Genomic DNA, 20,694 nt, shown 5'->3' with positions numbered 1-20,694 from the left:
TTGTAAAGCTTTTTGGTGAAATTGCCTTAATGGTCTAAAAGTATCCAAACTTTGTATACTTCCAACAGTTTAAGAATGTTGGTGTTGCCAATGGCTGAGTGGTCAAGGTGTGGACCAACATAGGCTTAACAGCGTGTTGTGGGTTTAATTCCATAATATTTTATTTGTCATTCCAATTCGCTATCATCCACATCAAGACTTATGCGTATACAGTATAGGCTATACGGTGCACTAAAATAGTAAGTACAACGTAATATACTCACGCAACACCATCCGTAGCACAGTGAGTGCCCGTGCGCTGGAGCATCACCACGTTGTCCTTAGGAAGGCGTTTGTTGTAGTAGCTGTAGCAGCACTCAACTGGACCGAAGCTTTCTGAGAGAGTGGGGAGAGTGAGAAATATTCAGAGACAAACAGGCATGCAGGAATAACAGCAACCAAAATATCATAATAATATAATATAATAATACCGATCGTCCTAAATCATCATGATTAACCTGTTTAAGACCTGAGGCCGATTCTAATGTCTTGTAAATTCTAACAGTTTTCTGCTAAATGTTTCTATGAATCAGTGGTTCTCAACGTTTTTAATGTCAAACACCCCAAATTACATGCGCGCGCGCACACACACACACACACACACACACACACACACACACACACACACACACACACACACACACACACACACACACACACACACACACACACACACACACACACACACACACACACACCTGCAGGAGCAACAGCAGTCAGAGCCATCACAGCACAGAGAAGTAGAGACACACTCAGCATCCTCATGGTCATGGTGATGATGATGGAGTTGAAGATGATTTCCTTCAATATAAAGAAACAGAGACATATTAGAGATAGTTCTGAATGTCAGAGGAGAGGAGAGGAGAGGAGAGGAGAGGAGAGGAGAGATTAGTCATGTCAAACCTTCAGTAGAATGATGTGTAGTGGTTCTTCCTGTGTTGAATATAGTGGAGACAGACGCTCTTATATACACGTCATGAGGGTGTGGGAAGATTCACTTTCACAACGACCACAATGCAGAGAGAATGCAATCAATCCTTCTTGAAACCTTATCTTGAAACCTCAACCTCTTGAAGCTTACAGGCAAAAACGTGACGTTTTCCTGTTAGCCATGTGCCAACCCTATCCACTCTGCCAGCCTTGCTTTAGTCTCTGCCAACAGAATTGGCTGGGGTCAGGGGTGCGTGTTATTGTTTTCCAACTAACCCTATCCCTAACCCTAAGCCTGACCCTATAACAGCGGTGTAAGTAAACTACTGTAACTAATACATACTGTTTTCCTATAGCTGTTATTGTGTACTTGCATAAGGAAAAACAATCAATTGCATTGTTCTGGATGGGTAAACAATACTGAAGTCATGAGGAAAAAAACTGGTTAAAACAAAGCTGCTGTTCAAAGCGCAAGAGCATGATGTGTGTGTGCCTGCCTGCCTGCCTACTCAAAGTGGAAGTAACTTGTGCCTTATCAAAGTGAAACAGTGTGCATGTTTTCAGAGTACAACCAGTCTTATTGTCTCCACCAGCCGAAGGCATGGGGGAGAGTATGTTTCCCCTTCGTCCGTCCGTCCGTCCGTCCGTCCGTCCGTCCGTCCGTCCGTCCGTCCGTCCGTGCGTGCGTCCGTGCGTCCGTCAGTGCGTCCTCGCAGTTTGTGTGCACCTAATCTCAGTCGCTGTTGGCCTGGATGCGAATCTAGAACCTCTGCCCTACATTTTTCAAATGGGCCTTTTCTAGCGCCACCTAGTGGCCGATGTTCAAAAAACACATTTCTGTGCACTACTCTTACAGATTTTGTCCAAAAATCCTACAAATCGGTAGGCAGTATCTCGCCAGTCATGTGATCGACACAGATCTGTCCGATTTTGCATATTCCATCCTGATTGGCTAAGATTGGCTTCCAAAGTTTGTAGGATTGAGCCGTTTTGAACAAAATGCCTCAAATCCCAAACGCAAAGTGCAATTATCATGAAATTGCACACACACGTTCCCACTAGGTCGAGGAAGAAATGCCACTTCAAGTTTTTTAAATCAGCCTCATGGTGGCGCTATAACAGGCCGATTTGTGGTTTTACCTATAACTCCACCGATCAGTTTCAAACTTTGTAAGTGCACTCCCTAGAGGCCAAGGAAAAACCCTTTCCCTGCATTTTTCACACCAGCCTTTTATAGCGCCACCAGGAGGCCGACTTATGTAAAACACAATTTTTCCTATTATTCCTTGAGATTTTATCCAAAATCATGCAAATCGGTACACAGTATCTCTATAGTCATGTGATCAAGTCCAATCCGTCTGATATTTCATATTCTATCCCGATTGGCTAATATTGGCTTCCAAAGTTTGCAGGATTGCTCAGTTTTTGAACAAAATGCCTCAAATCATCAACGCAGCTTGCGATTACCGTGAAATTTGCCACACATATTCCCACTAGGTCAAGGAATAAATGCTACCTTTTTCACATTGGCCTGTTACAGCACCACCAGCAGGTAGACTTTAGCAAAACACATTTTTGGAACACAATGCTTCAAATCATGCATGCAGCGTCCGATTGCCTTGAAAGAAGAACATATGCCACCCTTTTTACATTGGCCTATTATACAGTAGCACCACCAGGACGCACGGCCTGGTGGAGACCTGTGCTCGGAAGAGCACTGCTTCTAGTAAGGCTTGGATCCTGCAGTGGTCCACTTGCCATGCTGGCTTGTGGTGGACATAATAGCCTGTCCACCACCATAGGAAAGGAATTGGTTGGAATAGCGGACAGAAAATGTCTTATATAGCCTATAATAGTGTAACTGCAATTACTGCATCCTTGCCTACTTTTGTTAAACTATCTTTCATCTACTATCTTTACGACTGAGCCTCAGGGTCCCCAAGCCAAGCCCCAAGATTCGGCATGACTGGAAGGCATTCACGACCAATCCGGGCCTCCAAACCAGGTACTCGGAGGAAGTCAGGAAGCGCTTTCGGCAGCTGGATAGGGGAGAGGAGCCCAGCCGTGAATATGGGAGATTCATCACAGCGAATGAGGAGGCGACCAGACTGTGCGTGCCAGTGCTGAACAGAGTAAGAGCACCACCACGGTCCAGACACCCGAAGGTTGTAGCAGCACGAGGCAGGATGGAGGAAGCACGACTCAACTTTGAGCGTGAACCAACAGAGGAGGGTCGCGAGACACTGAACGAGGCCAAACAGTCTCTCTTCAGCACCTACGACGCCATCAAAGGGGAAGAAGTGATGGAAAGTGTGCGAAGAGTGCAGGCAGCGCAAGGTGAAAGGCAATACGGGGAGGCCTGGAAGGTAATAAATGAGATGACAGGGCGGAAGAGGGCCAAGGAGGGCCAGGTGGAGGGACACAGTCCAGAGGAGAGGGTGGCAACATGGTTCGACCACTTCCAGAGGCTCCTGGGAACATCAGTGGAAGAGGGAGAGGAGGAAAATATACCGACAGTCCTCCAGGGCCTGAACATCGACGATGGACCCTTCACAATCAGCGAGCTCGCCAGGGCAAAATCCACCCTAAGAGAGGGAAAGAGTGCTGGGCCGGATGGCATACCCCCAGAGGTCTTGAAGAACTGCGACCTAGACAACCTCATCCTAGACTTTTGCAACAATGCTCTACAGCACAACAAGCAACCTGAAATATGGTCTCTGTCTAATATCATCCCGGTGCCTAAAGCTGGAGACCTCTCAAAGCCAGACAACTACAGAGGCATCAGCCTGACATGTATCACTGCTAAGGTCTTCAACCGAATGATACTGAACAGGATACGGCATGCCATCGACCCTCACCTGAGAGAGAACCAAAATGGTTTTCGAGAGGAGAGAACAACCGTAGCACAGATCCTGGCATTAAGGAGATTAATAGAGGAGGTGAAAAAGAACAACCTAGCAGCTGTACTGTGCTTCATTGACTTCAAAAAGGCTTTTGATTCTATCCACAGAAGCAAGATGGTGAAGATCCTTGAGGCCTACAATGTCCCTCCCAACATTCTCCGGGCTATCGAGACCATGTACGCAAAAACAAGGGCCAAAGTGGTGACCCCAGATGGCAGCAGTGAGGTGTTTGACATCCGAGCTGGGGTAATGCAAGGAGACACCCTAGCCCCCTACCTCTTCATCATAGTTCTAGATTATGCGCTCAGGAAAGCCATAGGGGGACGGGAACAAGAGCTTGGCTTCACGCTAACACCAAGGAGGTCAAGACGGCATCCCGCAGTAGTTCTGACAGACCTGGACTATGCGGACGACATCAGCCTGCTCTCCGACAGCATGGAACAAGCACAAGAACTCCTGAACAGGGTGGAGATAGAGTGTGCCAAAGTTGGTCTCAGGCTAAACGCTAAGAAAACTGAGGTTATCACCTATAACCTACCTGATCACTCACCTCTGACAACAACAGAAGGAGCTGTGTTGAAGGAAGTCAAGGACTTCAAGTACCTGGGCGCATGGGTCGACTCAACTGAGAAAGACCTTAAAGTAAGGAAGGCACTCGCTTGGAGGGCCCTGAACGGCATGAACAGTGTATGGAACTCTAAACTCCCCCGCCAAATCAAACTTAGCTTCTTCTTTGCAACGGTGGAGTCTGTTCTCCTCTATGGCAGTGAATGCTGGACCCTGAAGCCAACCCTGCAGAAGTCTCTAGACGGGTGCTACACTAGAATGTTGCGTGCAGTACTCAACATCAACAGGAGTGCACATGTTACAAACGAGAGCCTGTATGAGGGAATACCAAAGGTAAGCGAGAAAATTGCCACCAGAAGAATGAGACTAGCAGGACACTGCCAAAGACACCAGGAGCTTCCAGCCAGCAAATTGGTACTGTGGGAGCCAACACACGGGCACCGGCCGCGAGGACGTCCCACAAAAACATACGTGGACATACTCAAGGAAGACGTAGGGACACAGAACACCAATGAGCTGGCCAGATGTATGGAGAACCGAGATGACTGGAAACAACGATGGAGGGCTCGTCTGAGGACGACCTAGATAGACAAAGCGGGGATACATCCCACACCTGAACAATGACAGTGACCTATATCACTAGCTGTTTCCCAAAGAACACCAGAAGAGTCACCGGAAAGAAAGTCGCCTGGGCTGATGGTTTGTGCCTTTTGATCGATTTAGGTATTTATTAGAAGTTTTGGATTGGAAAAGGTACCGTTTCATGAGAGTACAGATCACTGATACAATGTCAACTGAAAAGAAACGCGGGTAAGCAAGGCTTATTTGTAATTTTCCATTGAGATCCTTAATATCTGTTCTGCTCAGACACAATGCAATCTTACTTAGGCAGTTCATTCTAACCCTTGCTTTATTCCTGCGATCTCTGAAACATCTACTGTCTGGTAGTTGGTCTGGCATCTACTGTCATGGTTCAGGCAGTGTTTCTCAGTTAGATTCCATTATGTTTTTCTTATGTTTCTCAGAAAGACTGTTGCTTGTTGAGTGAGATGCCTGCACAAGTATAGCTACGTGCAGAATGCAAGCATCTAATAATCATATTTTAGGAGCCTCGACCCAGATAATGTTCACGACCCGACCAGGGTTCGAACCCTTACCTCTCGGTCTCAGGGCACTCAGGACACAAGGCCACTGAGCTGGTGGTTGAACAGAATGTTATGCTATTTTTTACACATTTTACTGGGGACCCACTAGAACCACCTCAAGGACCCCTGGGGCTCCCCGGATCCCACTTTGACCACATTCATTATAACATTAGATCCTGAGCGATCCAGTCGGCATGGATGGGGCTTTAAATGAATCAATTACCTTGAAATGTGCATTTATTCGTAACCCTGTAAAAGCGGGAAAGTGTCTGTAACCACTTAAACCATCATCTTATACTCTGGCTATTGAAACATAGCAGTTATACAAGCTCATGTGCCACTTTGTGCTGCGCTCTGATAGGGGATAACAGGCCAAATTCATGATAACTCATTTTTGGAGGTCCTTGACATGAAAAAGTTTGAGAAACACTAATATACTTTTTTTTCCCCCCAAAAAACTGTTGGATTAAGAAGACTCATACTGCACGTTGTGTTTTGATACACGGTATGACTGTATACTCGCCTATACCCTCAATTACATACATGAAAACTAGATAGCATTTGTAGTTTGTAGCTTGGTCCATGCGTCTGCTAAATGCCTAAATTGCATGACAGACGTCCACTCTCTGAATGACTCAGACGGAATTATTAATATCATTGTTTTTTATCTCTTTTATTGATGCAAGTAAAGACACTGAAACAAGTTATGAGCAGTTTCAATCAAACCACCCAGTCCATTCATGTCACTCATTATCACCACAAGACCTGAGAGTCACTGTCCAGCTACTGTTAAAGGAGTAGTTCAAACCCAAAATGATTTATTTTCTATCAGTTACACTTAGACACCCATGAAGACTTGAAATCATGGAGGTTTTGTCACATTCTCCCTTGAGTCTCCGCCAGTCATCAAGTCATTGTGTTAGGAATGCAACAAATCAAAAAATCTCCATGAATTCAAGGCTTCATGCAGGGTGTGTAATTGATAGAAAATAAATGTTGTGTGAACTACTCTTTTAATGTCACTTGTCTCTTCATTCCTTCAGAAGTGTTACAATTGGTAAAGCCAATCTACATTTTTGGACACACTGAATCTTTCTCAATGCATGGTCAAATCAGTCTTCATGATTGTTTTCGGGGGATAAACAATGACCTCATGAACAGAAAAGATATACAATTAGTGCAACCTCACTTGCAGAGAACCCTTTTGACTGAACAATTGAAGTACTTTTCTAAATCAGTTTGATTCTTCTGTGCAGTTTCTGCAACACACACTTTTGTGTGCATGCATAATCTCCACGTTATTCAGCGCTCCCAGCTGTTTTCTTGCAGACAGAGGTAAATGCGTAACGGCAGAAATCATCATCCCAAAGGTGTTTACCTGTTATATGAATAGAAAGATAAGGTTAAGCATTAATTAAAGAACACATAAGGTCTCACACTGCAGTAGTTCGGTTTTCAGGCCGTGACCCCCAAAATAATTACATTTTCTGGAGACCCCCCCCCCCCCCACCCACCCACCCTACAAGCACTAAGAGTAGAGGCATTACATTTTGTATAACACGGTTGGTTCTATTGTGAAAATATCTGATCTACATGCTCACATCTGCCTCTAATATTTGACAATTTGGCCAATGTTTAATTTGTCAATAGGAGGTATTAATATTAATTAGTCCTTAAATTGTCACTTTAGAAATGTTCATATACCCTCTAGCATGTGGTCTATGTCAGACATCTCCATATTTGGGAATGTTTTAATTTTTAATTAAATTCAATGGAGAAAATGTATTCATGAATACATTTATATAAACTACAGGTATATAATGTATCTCTTAGCAAAATTCACCCAGGCGTGTCCCAATGAAGCCGGTCGATTTGAAAACTGGGAGGAGTAGCGCAGCCAAATATTCTTTTTTAATTTTATATATATATATATATATATATATATATATATATATATATATATATATATATATATATATATATATATATATGGCCCAGGAAGATGGATGGAATAAAGTCGAACAAGTACTGTAGTCTGGTTTCCCTGCAGTGGCAACCACACTAACTAACAAGTACATTTTTAATTAATTTTTCCCCGAAAACCTTCAATTATGCTACGAGGCTATTGGTAACCTGAAAATGTAATTTCTGTCTACTGCCGAGCTGGAGCGATGGAGAGTAAAAACAACATGTGTATGGAACCACTAACAAGCTTCTCCATGGAGGCAAACATAGAATTAATCGTTTGAATTTGAATTCAGCATGTTGTGACTTACTTCCGTGGTTCAAAACCATGCAGATCTGTTGGCCGCTGCTAGGTTCATTCTTCGCCCAGTCAGTGAAGGTCATTGGGCGACCGTCAGTCCACATCCAAGCACCATTCTAGATGACAATACAATAAATCATATATGTCAACACAATACTGTATGTTAACATTTAACATCACACTGTATGTTGCCATACAGGTGCAGTGTATCATGTGTTAGTGTAATATAAGGTAATGTTTTATCAGACACTGTTTACAAGGGTTAATGTCCCTTACCTTGCCTGTTGCATCAAAGCCACCGATCCACGCTCTAGTCATTGCACCAGTCTTTGAACGTATCAGGTCTTGGATGAATGAGTGTTCTGCTTTGTTGTGAATGGATGCCAGGTTTCCACCCAGAGACAAACAGTTTTTCTACAGAATATAAACAGAAGACAAGACTATTAGTCAAATAGATAGATAAGACCAGATACAAGGACAGACAAACAGACATGCATACATTACAGACAGACAGAGTAAAAGACAATGTTTTGTATATTTCATATTGTATTGAAGTGACGTTGCGGTTGTTGTGTGTCCACAAGGGATTCAGAAACATGAACTCCTAGTTTGACCCCTCACATGCTACTTAAAGCAGATTTATGTTTGTATTCTTTTCCTGTATAGGCCTAGTGACATCGATGGGACTTTAATTTCCGCAATGTTTCCGGCAGAACAGGCCTCTCATTCTGTGTACCTTAGACCAAATTAATAGAAAAAATAAAAAGTATGTTATGACATCACAGGTCCTCTCAAATGTTGGGCCTGTTGCTCCCCGGCTATAAACAGTGGATGACATCTCTGCCTCTGGTTCCTGAGACTGTTACAATATGTTTGTTTACCTCTGCTTTAGCCCAGTCCTTCGCAGTTTCTTCAAATTTGTAACAGTTGCCAAACAATTCATTCCATCCATGTGGACATCTTGCAAATCTCTTGTTGATCACATGCTCTCCTGAAAAGACAGACACTTGAAGTCAACGGTTTGTTTGAAAGCAACAACAATGCATTCCTATTCCATGCATTTCCACACTCTGTCAATGACTACATATCCCATAGTACCACGGTATTGCCTTCCATCTGAGCTATGGGCCGTGGTTACATTATACCATAGATCTATGGTGTCACCATCCATCCGAGCTATGGGACCGTACAGTTACAAAATGATCTATTGCAGCCATTTGGGCCATCACATCAGATCCCGCTATGAAATGCTAAGATTCAGGGGTTCTACTGAGGAGTAAAATGGATCACACACACACACACCTGCAGGAGCAGCAGCAGTCAGAGCCATCACAGCACAGAGAAGTACACTCAGCATACTCATGGTCATGGTGATGAAGTCGAAGAAGATGATTTCCTTCAATATAAAGAAACAGACATGTTAGAGATAGTTTTGAAAGTCAGAGGAGGGGAGCGTTTCACCGTTTCTACATGTCACCTTTTCGACACCCAAACCTAACCTCCGTGGGGTGAGTCGCTAACACTCCCGACGCTCCGTTGTCAAAATGATGGTCGTTCGAAAGATGTGTAGTGGTTCTTCCTGTGTTGAATGTTGAATATAGCGGAGACATACGCTCATCATGAGGGTGTGGGAAGACTCACTTTCACACATGACCACAATGCTGAGAGAATGCAATCAAACCTTCTTGAAACCTCAACGTCTTGAAGCTTACAGGCAAAAACGTGACTTTTTCCTGTTCGCCATGTGCCAACCCTATCCACTCTGCCAGCCTGGCTTTAGTCTCTGCCAACAGAATTGGCTGGGGTCATGTTTTGGGGTGCGTGTTATTGTTCCAACACGCATTACGCTGACGTTGCGTTTGTCTGACTCTCCCCATTACTAACCCCATCCCTAAGCCTGACCCTTGGTGCAAGTGAACGTGCATGAGCGTGCGTGTCCGCAACTGGTCACGGTCCTCATCAAGTCACCTTTCACCCAAAGCGGCCCGCACAACAAAAATGTGTTTGACACCCCTGGAATAGAACACGCATGAAATTAAGTTCTTACTTTCGTCATGTCCAAAAGCCCCGTTATGGAATATTAATAGTGTCCCAATTCTGGCAAACATTTGGCAAAAATCAGACCCGTCCTAAATGGGCTAGGCTAGCTGCTTTTCTACTGCAAATCTCATTGTGCAGAGCTACTTATCTATATTTTCTTCCATGCCTTACCCCTTATCCCTAAACTTCTTTGCCCTTTTTTATTTAGAAAAACATTTTTAAATACTTCAAATAGACGATCTACATCGACACGTTGTGAGCTTGTAGATCAGCTATTTGAAATACATAAAAAGTTTAGGGATAAGGGGTAAGGCATGGACAAAATAAAGCCCACTAGCTCACAAGTGTGAGCTTTAGGCTCGCAAGAGCGTGATGTGTGCCTGCCTGCTCAAAGTGGAAGTGATGTGTGCCATATCAAAGTGAAACAGTGAGCATGTTTTCAGAGTACAACCATTCTTATAAGGCTTGGATCCTGCAGTGGTCCACTGGAGCCCAGGGTCATCGCCATGCTGGCTTGTGGTTGAAAAAAAAAAAAATATCTATTTTTGCCATGGACATATCTAGTCCCAAATTATATACATTATATTCCATTTACAGGGAGAACATTTGTTCTCAAAAGTTGTATTTGCAAAGACCCCCAACTCAGTGTGGCATACACTACTCTCAGAGTTGGGTCTTTGCAAATACAACTTTTGAGAACAAATGTTCTCCCTGTGTCCCCTAGGGTAGGTACTGGTACCCCCACAAAAAACATGCAGTAATCGTGGTCTCTATACTGCCTCCCCCTGGCCTGATGGAGGGGAAAGGAATTGGTTGGAATAGTGCGTTCCTTCCATGCACTCAGCGTGTTCAAGAAAATAAGAAGCAGCCTGCCCACTCCTCATGCACTGAAGGAAGCATGAGCTCTCCCCAGGTTGGCAGAGGGAGAGCAGAGCCCAGGATTACAGCTTAGGCAATTGGTAATTAGTAAGGCTGGGACTTTAACTGATTAATTGCGATTAATTAATTACAGAAAATGTACGCAATTAAAAACAATTACGCATTTTAATCGCACTTAGTTTTTGCACCACAGAACCTTCAGATTCGGGCATACCGATCATAGCACCAACCAAGAAGAGACAACAAACGCAAAGGGAGGAGTAGCCGATCAGAGAGCTTTGCTTGGCCCAGTGAATGCGAAATTTAGATTTTAAAAACTCACTCGTTGATTCACTCGCACAACAAAATGTGTTTTACTTGAATAAAAATGCTTCTCAGGTCAAATATCGATGTGCGATTAAAATGCGATTAATTGCAATTAATTAATCACAGAGCCTGTAATTAATTAGATTAAAATGTTTAATCGCATCCCAGCCCTAGTATATGATAACATGACGTACGACCGTCATGGGTCAGGATTTGCCTGCGTTGGTGGAGGCAAATTGATTCACCTAGATACAAACATTCGAATTTCAGAAACAAAGTGCTTTATAAAGTCACAACCAGTTATAAATCTTGGCCGGCATTGTATAATTACTGGCTGGCAATGTGTTTTCATCCGATCGTTATGCTTTCCCATGTATTTCTGGGCCCAATTTGACAAGGCCACGCCCACATCTCAGTGTTCAATAGATGGGCTTTGTGCACATGGGAAACACCAGGACATACAGATGTAGATCATGTTATCAGGGGCCGTCATGTTTCAGTGCTACATAACTATAATTTAGAAAGCAATTCACCTTATTGACAGCAGCTCCCAAGCACCTCAATCAGACGCAGACAGCAGACTGGCTAAAACACAGCACTTCACCCCTTAAGTACCCCATGTCCCCTCCCACTAGACAGAGCCAAATTATAATAGGGTGAATGATATTGCATCCTTGGCGTTTTGCAAACTTTAACTCTGCAAAAACATACATCATAATGAAACAAATTGAAAATGTAGATCTGCTACTTTCCTGCAAGTGTCCGATGTCCCTCGTTGGACAAACGCCTTGCTTTAAATGTTCATGTACTATTTCCACAAATCCCCTGTCCATAGACAGGGAATGGTTTGTCCCAATTTGGGCAATGAGTGAGCCCAGGTGTGTCTCTGGCACCTATTTAGTAGAGCCTCCAAACCCACCTTGGCTCTTGGGATCCAGTAGAGCCATGGTGAGAGATTTTGTGTTTGTGATTTGTTTGGTTGTGTTCTGTTGAATAAAGTAACTTTAAACTTGCAGTTTGTGGTTTTGTCCATGCACCCTACCTAACAGGGATAGTGTTTTCTGCAGGTGATTCAGTCCGAGTGTATCAAAGGGTGCGTTTGGAAATGTGCACCGGGTGTGTGCTCAGTGTAGTGAGTGCCCAAACCTAACCTTAATCCTAACCCTAACCTCAGTAAAACTATGCCTAAACCCAGCCCTAATCCTAACCCTAACCTCAGTAAAACTATGCCTAAACCTAACCCTAACCCTAACCTTAACCTCAGTAAAACTATGCCTAAACCTAACCACACCTGGTGCGCATTTCCGAACGCACCCTTTGATACACACAGACTGAATCACCAGCAGAAAACACTCTCGCCTACCTAACAATTGTGCACCATTGATAGGCAGGTAATGAACGAAACAGAGACAGTTTGTGGTCAGACTATCACAGATTCTGTTTGTGTGGTTCCCCTGACATCACAGTTATGTCAGAGCGTGATGTCAGAGTGGCAAACCCATAGACCATAAAAAAGTGTACACGGACAGATATCCGGATGGATGCAATGCATGCATTGAAATGGTCAAAACCTTTTTCTGTTTTAATTTAGGTTTTTATGGTACACATCTCATGAAAATCAAAAAATCCATATCTCAAAATATTAGAATATTACTTAAAAAGAAGGATGTATAATACAGAAATGTCAAACTTCTGAAAGGTTATTTTAATTTATGCACTCAGTACTCTGGAATACTTTTGAAGTATGTGGTACTGCTGAGGTGTTTATGGAAGCCCAGGTTTGCTTTAATATAGAGGCCTTTGGCTCATCTGTGTGGTTGAGTCTGCCTGGTGTCATCTTCCTCTTGACAACACAACAGAGAGTCACTTCTAGTGACTATAGTTTTCTAGGTCAGTGGTTCTCAACCTTTTCAGGTCGCGACCCCCAAAACAATCATATTTTAACTGGGGACTTGCCTCTGAGGTGTAGTAGAATTGAAGGTGTAGATATATATATTTAATTGTTTTATTTTTTCCCCAGACCCGGACCTGTTTCAAAAGAATATTTGTGGACCTTCAAGATTTGTATTTGAGGACCCCTGGTGTAGAGAATAGGAAATACTTTAAAGTAAAACATTTTGCAAAAAGTACAGTAGGCTGCTTGAGTACATGCACTTTGTTATTTTCCACACTGCCCATACAGTAGATCTATGAAGTAGTCTAATTAAGATTGCTGCTATAGTAGTGCTTCACCCAATGATATTTAACTTAAATGAAAATACGCCATCTGCTGGCAGTGGGGTGCACTGACTGTGCTTGCAATGTGATGTGATGATTCATCAGACTTATGATCGTATATGTTTAACTCTGTCATAGATATAATATTTTCACACAAAGGAAAATATCTGTGTGAATTTGTTATATATTATGCTTATTTTTCATGGGGAGAATAAATAAATAATGATAATTAATAATATCAGATCAGGAATAATGCTTTTCATATATAGTAGGCTACCCAAGGTCGCTTTACGACAAAACAAAATAAACAACTAAACTATTGAGAGTGAAAAAGTAAAAAAAAAATACCAGCTAAGACTAAAGGGCGGAAAGGGAAAAAAGGTTACTCTACCCTGGCCTTTACAGCACTTCATCAACCTGGGTTGTTTTAAAATGTGCTTTCTAAATACATTAGACGTGACTCATAGCAAGCTTCTGTGCAAACACAACCAAAGTATGGATTAATTAGGAAATGTAAAAATGGTTATTTTATTGCATCAGCAAACAATATCAACAATGCATCATTAAAAATACATGTTTACAGCACTATAATCCATACCTGATTAAACAAAATCTGCACTAGAAAAAAACAGAAAAAGAAAAGAAAAAACAGACATGCCACATTGTAACTTCAAATTCCATTTTACCATGATAGATTCATTGAAAATGTTTTTTTTTATTATATTATATTATATTTATATTTTCTATTACTTTATTTGATTCTACTTCATCGTTTTATTAAAGCATTTTTCATTCCCCCCCAAATGAAAACAGTAATTGCAGAGCCCCCACACAGTAGTAGGACGATATCAGTCACCAGAACAAAAGACATGTGTTTTCATTTAATTTAACATGGTTAAAATGGAGTTTGAAGTTACAAAAAGGGTTTGTATAGGAAGGGGAGCGGTTTCTGATAAAAATGAATCCTACATCTAAATGCTTGCATCAAGCAACTTAAAAACTGTCTCTGGGGTTGTTCACAACATCCAGAGTAGATGGTAAAATGACCACAGAAGCATGTTCCCTGCCGGTCAACTTTGGCCAACTTTTATATAAAAAGTAATTTTTTCGATATTTTTTGCTGAAAAAACTCCCCTGGACTATAAGGAAAACGCTGATTTTGCTGGCAGGAGCTGGATTATTTATGTTGTACTCTGGCAGCGAATAACCTCCAGTAAACTGTGTGACCTTTTCCCAGTGCCAGTTGACCAGGACTCAGGTGGCCCTATGCAAGATTATTTTAGGTGGCCCCCTCACTGCCGATGTGTATTTACCTGAATTTTTAGTTTAGTTTTTTTGCTGATAAAGGCGGATACAGGTGTCTCAGCACATTGATTTATTACTGACAGACTGGAGCAGCCGTGTGACTGGCAGAACAACACACAAAGTCATAACCACTGCAGCGCAGCATCGGCACGCAGACACAACCTAATAAGAAAAGACTATATGATGAGGCCTGTGGGCGCACAGGTGCATAATGCAATTTGCAACTTCAATTCAATTTCAATTGCATGTGGCATACTATCAAATTATTCTGTTGTGTCTTGTGTGAGATCTTTGTTTTATTGCATATTAAAATTATAACACTAGTTTTTGGATAGGAGATACATGACATAATATATTTTTTTTTAATTCTCCCTGTGATGTGGCCCCCTTAGTGGTTGTGGTCTTAAGCAACCACTTATGTTGCTTATGTCAAGAACCGGCCCTGTCTTTTCCAAATCATAAAGCAAAGCTGGCATTCCACGATACATTGTCAAAAACCCAATGTCTAGAACTTTTTAGGCAGCCCTGAGCCCCCCAGAACCCTCTCTCATTAGGCCGCTGGTCTGGACTCCACGTGGAAGATGGCTTTCTGGACCCAGTCCTCAGTTCGGTCAACGCAGAGCTTGGCACCGTTCTTCATTGTGAACCTAGAACACACAGAGATATCCAAATGATTTCCCTCATTAAGATGTTAGAGTTTACATTGTATTCATACAAAAGTATGACTGAATGTCATTAACCAGTCAAATGATAAAATGGGCTCTATTTTGATTGTCTTAAGTACCAGCTCCTATGCCTTAACTTAAAGGCATGTCCATACTGTCTCCGAACACCAAGCTTTTCATCGGAGAGTTCAGACTTTCCGACGTGCAGCTTTCCGAACTCTAATTCGGGGTAATGCTTTTCAGAAGATGTGTGTGATGTCATTTTGTAGTTGAACCGGACCTTTCTGAAAGACGTTTGGTGTTCGGAGACAGTATGGACTGGCCTTTAAGTAAAGGTATAAGTGCTGTAGTCTGTTACAGACAATCAAAATAGAGGCCCATGTGTCAATACTCTTTCACACCTTAATCCATTTCAAACCGTGAAAAAGCATACTGTAGTGTAATTTTAGATTTTAGCTACAGTATAGACCTATGTACATATAGGTTTATTTTCAGAAAGCTTTTGCATCTGCACATTTCTTTTACATTTTTGAATGTCAGGTCAGCTGACCAGGGGCTTCTGTCTGTTCTGCAGTCTAAAGTTAAATTCAGGCCTAGGCCTCTAGACTAGTGCTTCTCAAACTTTTTCATGTCAAGGACCCCCAAATTGACACTTATTAGCCCACAGACCCCCATTTGAAAAAGATATCCTAATATAATTTAGATTTTTTTTTTTTTTTACACAAATCTTTTCTTCTGGACAGTGGTGGAAAAAGTACTCACATATTTTACTTTACTAAGTAAAAGTATCAATACTGCAATAGTATCGATACTGCAATATAGAAATATTCTGTTACAAGTACAAGTCTGGAATTCAACATACACTTGAGTAAAAGTATGAAAGTGTTGGCATCAAATTTAAATGTACCCAAAATACTAAAAGTAAAAGTACAAAATGTTTGAAAATTGGAAATTGGAAATACTCAAGTAAATTACAAATAGCTCAAAAGTGTACTTAAGTACATTACTTAAGTAAATCCACTTAAAGGAGTAGTTCACACCCCAAAATGACTTTTTTTCTATTGATTACTCATGCCATGGAGAGTAGAGTTCAATAATATTTTTGCGTTTTTGTCACATTCCTAAGACAAAAAATGTATTCGAGTAAATTTACCCCCATTGATTCCGGATGGGGACCCGGGTCCCCATCCGGAACGAATGAGGGTAACTTTATTGTTATCACATTTTTGTCTTAGGAAAAAAAAACTAAAAATATTATTGAACTCTAGTCTCCATGGCGCGACTAATCAACAGAAGAAAAGTCATTTTGGAGGTGAACTACTCCTTTAAGTAAGTTACTTTACAACACTGCTTCTGGGGGTCCCTGGTACGAGACCTTTTCCAGGCCAAATACATATCGTTTTGGGGGTCCTCCTCAGCATGAAAAAGTACTAGTGATTGAGAAGGCATTTGTAGAAGGGGCCTCAGGTCTTAATGGGTTAACGTCTAATCTCATGTACAATACATACAGTATAGGCCTATACCTGCTACTATGTGGACCAGCTTTATGTCTAACCATATATGCACCTACAGTATATGTAGACTAGTAGGAGAAGTCTGCGCGCTTCAGCCAGCAGTTATTGGTAGAAGGACTCGTTAGTGCTCAACAAGGACAAACTATATATAAAAATCACACCCGTGTGAACTGAGCGGTGGTCGTGGAGGCTGTGTAACAGCACTACTGGGTGGGTGCAGCGAGGTTAGTGTGCTTTACAATGCTGTAGTTTCTTCACACACTCTAATTTATTTGACCCTAAAACATTCAGTTTGTTAATAATAATAATAATACTTGACCACACATGCTGACCCACCCTTCCCCCCTGTGTGTGTGTGTGTGTGTGTGTGTGTGTGTGTGTGTGTGTGTGTGTGTGTGTGTGTGTGTGTGTGTGTGAGAACAACAGCGCCCCTCCCTTAACATGTGTGGTCAGAAAAGGTACTGCATGCTTGAGGCTACATACACGGACGGCCGGACGGACGGATACCCACACACACGGCCACGTATAGGAGACGGTGTGACCACCGCTCAAAAAAAATGACTACCCAAATAAAAATGATGGAGCACTCAACTGGTCTGCACGTTCATTTATTGTAGAGAGACAGGGAGACTGACGTTTCGACGTTCTACAATAAATGAACGTGCAGACCAGTTGAGTGCTCCATCATTTTTATTTGGGTAGTCATTTTTGAAGTGCCCAGGTAATATGTCTTTTTAGTATATGTAGACTGTTGCCAGGTCATTGTTGACCTGCCATCTGCAGTGGTTCTCAACCTTTTCAGTCTACGACCCCCAGAATAACCATATTTTAACTGGGGACCCCCTCCTCCCCCCCACCACCACCACCACGAGCACTAAGAGGCATTACATTTTGTATAACACAGTTCTATTGTGAAAATAGACGATTTACATTGTAAAAATCTTGCGTTAAGAGGCGTTGTGAGCATGTAGATTTGCTATTTTTACAATTTCTGGCTAAAATATTTTATAATTTGGCTTATGTTTAATTTGTCATTTTAGAGATATTGAAAAGTCCTTAAATTGTCACTTTAGAAATGTGCATATGCCCTCTATACACTTAAACTTTATGTTGGTTGGTTTTCTGATGGGTGAGAAAACAATGTTGCACAGTTAATCATCTGGAGACACCCCCAAAATTCATTGGGGTCCCGACCCACAGGTTGAGAACCACTGCTAGGTGCAGGGGTGGGCAATTTTGATGATGGAGAGGCCACTATATTTTCACACTCACTCCAGAGGAGTGACGCTTTTTGGGTATTTTTGAATTAGAATCCTGAATACATTTTTAGCTCTTTTTTAATTGGAATCCTGAAAAGTAAAATGTTTATTTAATTTCAAATGCGTTTATATGTTCTTATGTTAACTCTATGAACTTAAATACAAACATTTGGGCATCATTAAGCTACTAATTAAAGCGAGTTATGTTTGCATGAAGGTGAGGTGAAGGTGGGAGCCGCATGTGGCCCCCGGGCCGCCAGTTTTGGCCCATGTTTGCTATAGTTTTTCAATGTACAGATTATAAGTATTTAAATACTACAGGCCAACAGAATGCAACTTGCACTTGAGCGCTCAGGCCAGTAAAAATAATGCCTTAAAAATAAAATAAATAAAATAAAACATTAATATCTCATTCGCTTTATTTCCATATACTGGGGTTTTGTAAAGCTTTTTGGTGAAATTGCCGTAGTGGTCTAAAAGTATCCAAACTTTGTATACTTCCAACAGTTTAAGAATGTTGGTGTTGCCAATGGCTGAGTGGTCAAGGTGTGCACCAACATAGGCTTGACAGCGTGTTGTAGGTTTAATTCCCGAGCCCGGCGGACTTTTGCTGCGTGTCACTCTCCGGCAGTCTATAAGTTCCCTGTCAATGTCTAATTAATGCACAATCAAATACATGTAGAAAAGCCCCAAAAATATGTTAAAAAATATATATATTACTATATAATCATAGAGTGTGATTATCCATTTATTTTGCCGTAAAGAAAACATACTATCCTTATTCTGGGCCAATATAAACGCATAATATTTTATTCGTCCTTCCAACCCTTCGCTATCATCCACATCAAGACTTACGCGTAGGCTATACGGTGCAATACAATAGTAAGTACAACGTAATATACTCACACAACACCATCCTTAGCACAGTGAGTGCCCGTGCGCTGGAACGTCACCACGTTGTCCTTAGGAAGGCGTTTGTTGTAGTAGGTGAAGCAGCACTCAACTGGACCGAAGCTTTCTGGAAGAGTGGGGCAGAGTGAGAAATATTCAGAGACAAACAGGCATGCAGGAATAACAGCAACCAAAATATACTAATATATAATATAATAATACTGATTATCCTAAATCATCATGATTAACCTGTTTAAGACCTGAGGCCGATTCTACAAATGTCTTCTAAATTCTAACAGTTTTCTGAAAAATGTTTCTATGATTCAGTGGTTCTCAACCTTTTTAATGTCAAGGACCCCCCCCAAATGTAACCTATTTGACCACAGACCCCATCTCAATTTTTTTTTCCAGGGACCCCCAGAAGAAAAGATTTGAGTTAAAAGAAATGTCAAAAATAGCAGCTCTAGAACAATTTACAATTTAGGCAATTAAGGCAAGCTCATAGCGTGCCACAGAGTGAGGTGCTATATGAGCTTGTATTATGTCTGCTGTTTCTGAATAGCCATATTAGCAAATAATAAGAGGCCACTGCTGCTTTCCTGGTATCAATGGGTTAAAACCAATTCAATTCAAAGGATGAGAAAACATACTTTTGCAAGTTTCAAAGTATAATAAAAACTGCTGAAAACGGGGAACATATCTATTCAGTTGGAGGGGGTACAGCATTGTGTAAACAGATCTATGTCACTTTCTATCATCGTTGTACATGTTGTATGTAGGCTACAGGGTATAAAGCTTTTGCAGTCAGACTTTGGGACAAGTTAGTTAGACCCTCTAGAAAAACGCAGGCAAAAATCCTTGATTATGCAGGCTAAAATCCTTGATATTGCGATGAAATATGCAGGTTTTTCATGTGATTTTAAGCGGTGATATTGCGGAATGCTACGAAATACACAAAATATGTGAAATATTTGAAATATGGTAAATATGCATAAAGTTGCAAAATATGCGGGAAGTTGTGAAATGCGATAAATATGCTAAACGTTGCGGAATATGTGGGGTTTTATATGATTTTATCCGGTGAAATATGTGGAAATATGCAAAATAATTATGTAGAAAGAAATATGCGGGGAGAAAATGAACATGCGAAAAGATGCGGAATACGTGAAATGTGCAAAAAGTTGCAAAATATGCTGGCTGAAATATGCAATTTTGCAGCCTTTTTTGAAAAAGATTTACCCCTGCATAATCTGTGCCGTTTGGCTGATTATGCGGGAAATTTAGAATCACATTTTTCTGGAGGGTCTAGTGGCAGCCATGACGGACAGGAGAATAGACTTACCCTCTGCAGACAGAGCTGAGAACAGCAGCATGCAGGCAGCTAGAATTACTGGAATCTTCTTCATCATTGAAGTCTGACTGTCTAATACCTCTCTACCTTGCTCTGCAGTCAACTCTGTGTATCTTTTAACGTACTTGTTGACACGTATGTCTCTGCAGTATATGTGTCTAGTTGGCACAAAATTAGTGTAGGTGGGATTAGAATTGGTGGTGGTGCTGGTGGGGGGTGGGAGTTTCTAGAATTAAGGAAACAAACTGTGGTCACACGTTTATTTTGAGAGCAGAAATGCTGAGAGGTGTAAATACACTTATCTACACTTATCATCATAGCATCCTGAATGTGCTGATAAGATCATATGATGCAGAGTCGTGCACTTTATCAAATGTCTTCTTAGTACTGCATGCTGCTTGTACATGCTGTGATGTT

General features: G+C 41.6%; 2 protein-coding genes across 2 annotated transcripts; both read right to left on the bottom strand.

Moving 5' to 3' along the window:
* Positions 1-6,882: 6,882 nt before the first annotated feature.
* LOC308300882 (ladderlectin-like) lies at positions 6,883-10,398 on the bottom strand (the record flags this gene model as incomplete). Its single annotated transcript, XM_080744778.1, has 6 exons — positions 6,883-6,962; positions 7,861-7,966; positions 8,127-8,264; positions 8,732-8,841; positions 9,153-9,246; positions 10,339-10,398. The coding sequence occupies 6 exons, from the start codon at positions 10,396-10,398 to the stop codon at positions 6,883-6,885; spliced, it is 588 nt and encodes a 195-aa protein (XP_080600904.1).
* Positions 10,399-13,880: 3,482 nt separating this feature from the next.
* Positions 13,881-20,419, bottom strand: LOC308300687 (C-C motif chemokine 4-like). The gene is made up of 3 exons (XM_080744572.1): positions 20,269-20,419; positions 18,942-19,053; positions 13,881-15,244 (listed from the first exon to the last, which is right to left on the bottom strand). Exons 1-3 carry the CDS (start codon positions 20,333-20,335, stop codon positions 15,148-15,150), a joined length of 276 nt encoding a protein of 91 aa, XP_080600698.1. The 5' UTR covers positions 20,336-20,419; the 3' UTR covers positions 13,881-15,147.
* Between the last annotated feature and the right edge of the window lie 275 nt (positions 20,420-20,694).

Source organism: Nannobrachium achirus (assembly GCF_963921795.1).
Source record: "Nannobrachium achirus genome assembly, chromosome: 16".
NCBI lineage: Eukaryota > Metazoa > Chordata > Actinopteri > Myctophiformes > Myctophidae > Nannobrachium > Nannobrachium achirus.
This window is presented reverse-complemented; position numbering and strand designations above follow the sequence as displayed.